This window comes from Halictus rubicundus, unplaced genomic scaffold (genome assembly GCF_050948215.1).
Source record: "Halictus rubicundus isolate RS-2024b unplaced genomic scaffold, iyHalRubi1_principal scaffold0401, whole genome shotgun sequence".
Taxonomy (NCBI): domain Eukaryota; kingdom Metazoa; phylum Arthropoda; class Insecta; order Hymenoptera; family Halictidae; genus Halictus; species Halictus rubicundus.
The window spans coordinates 116,011-125,873 of NW_027488942.1; the positions used below are offsets into that span (position 1 = coordinate 116,011).

Below are 9,863 nucleotides of genomic sequence, written 5' to 3' on the forward strand. Positions count from 1 at the left end.
AAGATAGAATAGGATAGAGGATAGGATAGTATACAGGATAGGATAGGATAGAGGATAATATAGGATAGAGGATAGGATAGGATAGAGGATAGGATAGGATAGAGGATAGGATAGGATAGAGGATAGGATAGGATAGAGGATAGGATAGGATAGAGGATAGGATAGGATAGAGGATAGGATAGGATAGAGGATAGGATAGGGAATTGGATAGGATAGTTGATGGAATAGGATAGAGGATAGGATAGGATAGAGAATAGGATAGGATAGATGATATTAAAGAAAAGAGGATAGGATATGATAGAGGATACGATATTATAGAGGATAGGATAGGATAGAGGATACGATATTATAGAGGATAGGATAGGATAGAGGATACGATATTACAGAGGATAGGATAGGATAGAGGATACGATATTATAGAGGATAGGATAGGATAGAGAATAGGATAGGATAGAGGATAGGATAGTATAGAGGATATGATAGTATAGAGGATAATATAGGATAGAGGATAGGATAGGATAGAGGATAGGATAGGATAGAGGATACGATATTATAGAGGATAGGATAGGATAGAGGATACGATATTACAGAGGATAGGATAGGATAGAGGTTACGATATTATAGAGGATAGGATAGGATAGAGGATAGGATAGGATAGATGATAGGATAGTATAGAGGATAGGATAGTATAGAGGATAATATAGGATAGAGGATAGGATAGGATAGAGGATAGGATAGGATAGAGGATAGGATAGGATAGAGGATAGGATAGGATAGAGGACAGGATAGGATAGAGGATAGGATAGGATAGAGGATAGGATAGGATAGAGGATAGGATAGGATAGAGGATAGGATAGGATAGAGGATAGGATAGGATAGAGGATAGGATAGGATAGAGGATAGGATAGGATAGGATAGGATAGGATATAGGATAGGATACGATTGAGTATAGGATATAGGATTGGATAGGATAGAGGATAGGATAGGATAGAGGATCGGATATTGGATTGGATAGGATAGAGGATAGGATAGGATAGAGGATCGGATAGGATAGAGGATAGGCTAAGATAGAGGATAGGATAGGATAGGGGATTGGATAGTGTTTAGCGTTAAACGTAGCAATAAGGTAATTTTAAGTCTGTTCGAGACCCCGCGCTACGGCCCTGGGGAGCGCCCCGGGGCCCCGTCTACCATGTCAGCTCGATCCTGCGAATCACGTGTGCGCGACGCCTTTTGTTTTCGGCGTTTCTCGGAATCGCGCGCAGCCGATAGGCGATCACGTGATCGATGGGAATCACCAGCGATCGCCTCATTACCGTCGCCGTTGAGAAGTGTGCAATTCGCTCTCGACACGTCTCATTACACACACGCTCGCGCCCATCGTTGTTCTCTTCGTTTCGTCGCTGCTTCTCGGCATCCGATTTTCATCTCACTATTATAGTTTACGCGAGTGTGTTTACATTAAAGAGTTTATATAACGTTACACCCGTGCTTGGTGACTTTTTCTATCCTTCCTTTGCTCTCTAGGCCATTCTCTCCCGTTCCTTCCTTCACATTTTCACTCATTAGCAATTCCGAGCTCCCTCCTGTGTTCGCACCCGATCCTATTTCCCATACAGTCCACTCCCCAAACTTCTCGTCCCGGGTTCCCGAACATATTGGTCCTTCGAGCCGGATATTCGTTCCTTGTGAAGAAGAAGATTCAATTCGAATTTGTTAACGGAAAGTATGGCCACCACCATGGACGATTTGCTGTTGGAGCAGGAGGCCGCCATGAAAGCCCTCGCACGTGTTCTTCCAAATTTGAAGAAGCTTGGGCAAAACAACTTCACCGTGCCTAAACTTCAAATGCGGCTGGAATACCTCAAGGAGACGTTCGCCCAATGCCGGGAAAATAATCGGCGCCTTCAGAGCTTCCGCAAGACCGAAGGAGCGACCAAGCTCGCCTACTTCAAGGAGGAGCATTTTAACCGGTGCGAGGACGATTACACCACGGCCGCGGATTTCATCGCGGACTCGATCCAAACCCTAGCCGCCAAACTGCCGCCGCCTTCACCTTTAGCGGGAGCGCCTCCACCAGCTCAACCACCATCGAAACTACCTCGAATAGGACTGCCCACGTTTTCCGGAGACTTCCACGACTGGGAAAGCTTTCGAGATAAGTTTACCGCCCTTATCATCAAAGATATTTCGTTGTCCGACGTCTCGCGTCTGCACTATCTCGGGTCGTGTTTGAAAGGTGCCGCGAGCGACCTTGTCCGGAACCTGCCGATTACCGAGGCGAATTTTAAAATTGCATGGGATTTGTTAACTGCACGGTTTGACAATCACAGAGGTCTCGTGAATTTCCATATTCAAACGCTTCATTCCTTGCCGCACGTTTCGACCGAATCCGCGAGCGATCTGACCTCTCTGCGCGACAAGGCCAACACCGCGATTCAAGCGCTCAGAAATCTCGGTCGTCCGGTCGATACATGGGACGATCTGCTTGTATTTTTAATTGTCGCGCGCCTTGACCGATCATCTCGTAAAGCGTGGGAGTTGCAGTTGGGAGCTTCCACCGACTACCCGACGTATGCCGAGCTCGAGAAATTCTTAGAATCTCGGATTCGCGCGCTCGATGCTCTACAACCGATATCAAAACAAGCGAAGCGAAACGTGTCGAGTCACGCCGCGACCTCCAACCGGTTGTCGTGTCCGTTGTGCAAAACCGAGCACCGTTTGAACGCTTGTACGCAGTTCAAATCTAAAACCGTCTCGCAGCGATTCGACTTTGTAAAAGGCGATCGACGCTGTTTAAACTGCTTCAGTCAAAAACATGCTGTCTCCGCGTGTCCGAGTAAGTACTCCTGTCAACAATGCGGCCGTCGACATCATTCTTTGTTACATTTCGATTCCACGCCCAACAATTCAACCGTTTCTCAAGCCTCGCCATCAAGTTCCGATCAGCCGCCCTTTGCGCAAACTACCGTTGCGTCACACGTATCGTCGCCACCCGTGTTTGCAACACAACGCATCCTGCTCGCGACCGCTTGGGTCAAAGTAAGTTCCGCCGCAGGTCGTAGTGAACTTGTTCGCGCGTTGCTCGATCAAGGTTCGGCAACTACATTGATGACGGAATCGTTAGCGCAACGATTACGGGTACAACGACGTCGCGTGTCTGTCTCGATTTCCGGTATAGGGAACCGCGAAACCACCGCGCGACACGCTGCAACAATTCAGATATCGCCCACCAACGGAACCGGACCGACACTCTCGACCACTACGTTGATTTTGCGATCCTTAACGCGGTACGTTCCTGAGCGATGTGAAAGAACCATTTCGTGGCCACATATTCGTAACCTCGCTTTAGCGGACAAGAAGCCTATGAGTTCCGATCCCATACAAATTATAATAGGCGCGGATCTATACGGGTTTATACTGTTGGACGGCCTCCGCACGGGATCTATTCACGAACCGATCGCTCAAAACTCCATATTTGGATGGTTTCTGTCGGGTCCTGCCGGTTCGATGACGTCAACGTCATCTCCGGTCGTTCCGTCGTACCATTGCACCCCGTCCGACCCGCTCGAAAGCGAACTTCGTCGCTTTTGGGAAATCGAGGAGATTCCTAATACCTCCCGTTACACGGAAGAGGAAGAACAGTGCGAAAATCACTTTCGCACCACGCATACACGCGACCCTTCCGGTCGTTATATGGTTCGTTTACCCTTCCGAAGGGCCCATCCGATCGACATCGGCAATTCCTACCGCATCGCCCACCGGATGCTGACGCGTCTCGAGACGCGGCTACGTTCGAACCCTCCATTGTTTGACGAGTACGATGCGTTCTTGCGCGAATATCTGAACCTTGGGCATATGCGGAAAGTTCCTCCGTCTCTTCAAGACGGCCCTCAAACCGTGTACATTCCGCATCACGCGGTGATTCGAGAAAGCAGCGTAACTACTCATCTTCGGGTAGTATTCAATGCGTCGAGTCTCACAAGCAACGGGACCTCGTTAAATGACCATTTGTTGATTGGACCCAAACTGCAAACGGATCTCCCGACAATAATATTGCGGTGTCGCCAATATCGGTACTTGTTAACCGCCGATGTTACAAAAATGTACCGTCAAATTCTTGTAAATCCGCAGGACGTCGATTATCAACGTATCCTATGGCGATCGTCCCCGTCTGATTCCGTCGATCGGTATCAGTTGTTGACCGTAACCTATGGCACAGCACCGGCCCCCTTCCTGGCTCTTCGGGTCTTGAAACAACTCGTCGAAGACGAAGGGTCAAATTTTCCGTTGGCCGTGAGCGTCCTCCAAAACCATCTTTATGTGGATGATTGCGTTTTTGGCGCGTCCGACGAGTCACGTTTAACCGAAACGCGTAATCAGTTGATCACGTTGCTCAGCAAAGCGCACTTCCAGTTGCATAAGTGGACGACCAACGCTCCACATCTTCTTCGCGACATCAGTCCGCATGACCGTGGAACAGGGCTGGAGAAAATATTACAGTTCGACGAAACTGTGAAAGTCCTTGGAGTCGCCTGGAGTCCAGATGCCGATGCATTTCGCTTCCGCGTGACGCTTCCCCATCATTCCGCAGGCACCAAACGAGCGATCCTTTCCACGATCGCTCGCCTTTTCGATCCCTTAGGCTGGGTCACTCCCACCACCGTCTATGCCAAAATTCTTATGCAACAGCTGTGGTTGAAAAAATGCAGTTGGGACGCCCCACTTCCATCAACCTTTCTCGATCGCTGGACGATATATAACGCGGAATTACCTGCCCTCAAGTCCCTTGCGATTCCTCGATGGACGCACCAAACTCTCGATATCGCCTCATGCGAACTCCATGGCTTTGCCGACGCATCTACCGTCGCCTATGCCGCTGTCGTGTATCTGCGCGTCGTCACCTCGTCCGGTCACATTGTCGTGTCTCTTCTCGCCGCCAAATCCAAAGTCGCTCCTGTCAAACCGCTGACTGTTCCACGGCTCGAACTTTCCGCCGCCCTCTTACTAGCTCGCCTCATCGTGTTCGTGAGACAAGCGCTGCATGACCTTCCGAATGAGATCCCGTGTTATTGCTGGACGGATTCGACAATCACCCTCTGTTGGCTTCGTCAACCGGCGTCGAGATGGAAAACATTCGTCGCGAATCGGGTGGCTCAAATCGCCTCCTCCCTACCGGATGCCATGTGGCGACATGTACCGTCCGAGGAGAATCCCGCAGATTGTGCCTCCCGCGGCTTACTTCCGTCCCAACTATTGCACCACGATCTTTGGTGGAAGGGACCACAGTGGATGCAACTGTCGACCGACCAATGGCCTCCAAATATCCCGGTCGCATCGCCTGACGCGCGCGCGGAGGAACGTCCGACCCTCTCTTTTAACCTTGTACTGCCTAGCACACCGTGGGAGCTACGTGACCGGTTTTCATCCTGGCCAAAATTATTAAGGGTCACCGCGTATATTTTCCGTTTCGTCGAGCGAATTCGGAAACGTCCCGTTTCGCGTTTACGCGTTGGAAGCCGAGCTCTCGACGCGTCAGAAATCCGAGGTGCAAAGAATTTCTGGCTCCGACAGATACAACGTGACCTTTTTCCTGAGGAGATTCAGTCTCTTCGTCAACATCGTCCGCTCAACCAAAAGAGCTCCCTGCTCTCCCTTAATCCATATATAGACAAAGACGGCTTAATTCGCGTGGGCGGACGATTAAAAAACGCCAAGTTGTCGGAGCAAGAAAAACATCCGATTATCGTTAAGTCGCATCCACTCTTAGACGTCATCATCGTGCATGCTCATCTGCGAGCCCTCCATGCTGGATCTCATTTAACGCTGAGCATTCTTCGCCAAGAATATTGGATTCTACGCGCGCGTCCAATAGTACGAGCCCTTCTTCATAAGTGCGTTGCATGCGTCCGCGAGAAAGCAAAGCAACAAAGCGCGCTTATGGGAGACCTCCCGGACTTTCGAGTTACGCGCTCGGCTCGTCCGTTTTTGCATTGCGGTCTCGATTATGCCGGTCCAATTCAAACACGCACATCTCCGGGTCGCGGACATCATTCTCGCAAATCCTACATCGCCTTATTTATTTGTATGGTCGTCAAAGCCGTTCATTTGGAACTTGTTAGCGATTACTCGACTGTAGCGTTCCTTGCCGCGTACAACCGCTTCTGCTCTCGGCGCGGTATTCCCAACGCCCTGTACTCAGATAATGGCACAACGTTTACCGGCGCGAATCGAGAACTCGCGACGGCGTTTCGAGAAGCCACTCGCGATCCTACAATGCTCAATCGGCTAGCCACCGATAATGTCACGTGGCACTTCACGCCGCCTTCCGCTCCTCATTTCGGAGGATTGTGGGAGCCCGGCATTCGTAGCGTCAAATATCACCTCAAACGAGTTGTTGGAGCCCACACATTGACCTTCGAAGAATTTTCGACTTTGCTCTGTCAAGTAGAAGCATGTTTGAACTCCCGCCCACTCGCCGCGGCGTCGGATAATTTCGATGACTACTGTGCCCTAACGCCTGGGCATTTTTTGATCGGATCGGCGCTAACCGCTGTACCGGCTCCATCGCTGCTCGATCAAAAGGAATCGCGTCTCTCGCGTTGGCAATTGTTCCAACAAATGATGGAAAGTTTCTGGCACCGATGGTCGCATGACTACATGCATGGTCTCCAACAACGCGTCAAGTGGAAAACCCCTCAGTCGAATATTACCGTCGGACAGTTAGTTTTATTGCGGCATGCGAATCTACCCCCGTGTAAATGGGAACTTGGTCGCGTCTCCGCTTGTCACCCCGGCGATGATGGCATTACGCGCGTTGTCACGGTGAAAACCGCTAATTCCGAATATAAGCGACCCATTGTTAAAGTATGCGTGCTTCCGATCGATTTACCGTCCGATTAAATCTTAATCGCAGAGTTGCATCGTGCGACGCATCGACATCGCCTCTTCGAATGCAAGAAGTTGATTGTACATATCTGTAAATAGGCATAACCGCCGTCTCAGTTTCGTGTGCGTACCATTAGATTTATCTGCGCCTCGTTCGTCGTGTTTACGTTCCCGACATTGTACATACGCGTCCTGTATATATATATATATATGTCTCATTCTATCGTGTATCACCCACAGTTCATGGCGGGCGGGACGTGTCTTGCCAGTGGTCCACGACGGGCGGTGCCTTCAAATATATGAATCATTCTTGTTTGCGGTTCCCGTCCTGCGGTACTGTTCGACTAGTCAATTTCGGATCTCTAAAGAAATCCGAGGCGGGCGGTATGTTTAGGATTAAACGTAGCAATAAGGTAATTTTAAGTCTGTTCGAGACCCCGCGCTACGGCCCTGGGGAGCGCCCCGGGGCCCCGTCTACCATGTCAGCTCGATCCTGCGAATCACGTGTGCGCGACGCCTTTTGTTTTCGGCGTTTCTCGGAATCGCGCGCAGCCGATACGCGATCACGTGATCGATGGGAATCACCAGCGATCGCCTCATTACCGTCGCCGTTGAGAAGTGTGCAATTCGCTCTCGACACGTCTCATTACACACACGCTCGCGCCCATCGTTGTTCTCTTCGTTTCGTCGCTGCTTCTCGGCATCCGATTTTCATCTCACTATTATAATTTACGCGAGTGTGTTTACATTAAAGAGTTTATATAACGTTACACCCGTGCTTGGTGACTTTTTCTATCCTTCCTTTGCTCTCTAGGCCATTCTCTCCCGTTCCTTCCTTCACATTTTCACTCATTAGCAATTCCGAGCTCCCTCCTGTGTTCGCACCCGATCCTATTTCCCATACAGTCCACTCCCCAAACTTCTCGTCCCGGGTTCCCGAACAGATAGGATAGTTGATAGAATAGGATAGAGGATAGGATAGGATAGAGGATAGGATAGGATAGAGGATAGGCTAGGATAGAGGATAGGATAGGATAGAGGATAGGATAGGATAGGATAGGATAGGATGTAGGATAAGATAGGATATAGGATTGGATAGGATAGAGGATAGGATTGAGGATATATTATACGATAGAAGATAGGATAGGATAGAAGATAGAATAGGATAGAGGATAGGATAGGATAGAGGATAGGATAGGATAGAGGATAGGATCGGATAGAGGATAGGATAGAGGTTAGAATAGGATAGAGGATAGGATAGGATAGAGGATCGGATAGGGGATTGGATAGGATAGAGGATAGGATAGGATAGAGAATAGGATAGGAGATTGGACAGGATAGAGGACAGGAGACGATAGAGGATAGGATAGGCTAGAGGATTGTATAGGATAGAGGATAGGGTAGGACATAGTATAGGATAGGATGGAAGATATTATAGGATAGAGCACAGGATAGAGTAGAGGATACGATATTATAGTGGAGAGGATCGAATATAGTATAGGATAGGGGATTGGATAGGATAGAGGATAGGATAGGATAGTTGATAGGATAGGATAGACGATAGGATAGGGGATTGGATCGGATAGTTGATAGAATAGGATAGAGGATAGGATAGGATAGAGGATAGGATAGGATAGAGGATAGGATAGGATAGAGGATAGGATAGGATAGAGGATAGGATAGGATAGAGGATAGGATAGGATAGAGGATAGGCTAGGATAGAGGATAGGATAGGATAGGGGATTGGATAGGATAGTTGGTAGAATAGGATAGAGGATAGGATAGGATAGAGTATAGGATAGGATAGAGGATAGGATAGGATAGAGGATAGGATAGGATAGAGGATAGGCTAGGATAGAGGATAGGATAGGATAGAGGATAGGATAGGATAGAGGATAGGATAGGATAGGATAGGATAGGATATAGGATAGGATACGATTGAGTATAGGATATAGGATTGGATAGGATAGAGGATAGGATAGGATAGAGGATCGGATATTGGATTGGATAGGATAGAGGATAGGATAGGATAGAGGATCGGATATTGGATTGGATAGGATAGAGGATAGGATAGGATGGAGGATCGGATAGGATAGAGGATAGGATAGGATAGAGGATAGGATAGGATAGAGGATAGGCTAGGATAGAGGATAGGATAGGATAGAGGATAGGATAGGATAGAGGATAGGATTGGATAGAGTATAGGATAGTATTGAGGATATGATATGATAGAGGATGGGATAGGATAGGATAGAGGATAGGAAAGGATAGGATTGGATAGGATAGTTGATAGGATAGGAGATTGGATAGGATAGAGGATAGGATAGGATAGAGGATAGGATACGATAGAGTATAGGATAGCAAAGAGGATAGGAGACGATAGGGGATAGGATAGGATAGAGGATAGGATAGGATAGAGGATAGTATAGGATAGAGGATAGGATAGGATAGAGGATAGGATAGGATAGAGGATAGGATAGGATAGAGGATAGGATAGGATAGAGGATAGGATAGGATAGAGGATAGGATAGGATAGGATAGGATATAGGATAAGATAGGATATAGGATTGGATACGATAGAGGATAGGATTGAGGATATATTATACGATAGAAGATAGGATAGGATAGAGGATAGGATAGGATAGAGGACAGGATAGGATAGAGGATAAGATAGGATAGAGGATAGGATAGGATAGAGGATAGGATAGGATAGAGGATAGGATAGGATAGTGGATAGGATAGGATAGGATAGAGGATAGGAAAGGATAGGATTGGATAGGATAGAGGATAGGATAGGAGATTGGAAAGGATAGAGGATAGGATCGGATAGAGAATAGGATAGGATAGAGGATAGGATAGCATAGAGGATACGAGACGATAGAGGATAGGATAGGATAGAGGATAGGATCGGATAGAGTATAGAATAGGATAGAGGATAAGATAGCATAGAGGATAGGAGACGATAGAAGATAGGA

At 48.0% G+C, this 9,863-nt stretch overlaps 1 protein-coding gene across 1 annotated transcript; it reads left to right on the forward strand.

Moving 5' to 3' along the window:
• The first annotated feature begins 1,728 nt into the window (after positions 1–1,728).
• On the forward strand, positions 1,729–6,903 carry LOC143364280 (uncharacterized). The gene has a single exon (XM_076804712.1). The coding sequence runs from the start codon at positions 1,729–1,731 to the stop codon at positions 6,901–6,903; it is 5,175 nt and encodes a 1,724-aa protein (XP_076660827.1).
• Positions 6,904–9,863: the final 2,960 nt, after the last annotated feature.

Bases quoted from the DNA above. Each gene is read 5' to 3' on its own strand.
- LOC143364280 (XM_076804712.1), top strand. From the start codon at position 1,729: ATGGCCACCACCATGGACGATTTGCTGTTGGAGCAGGAGGCCGCCATG.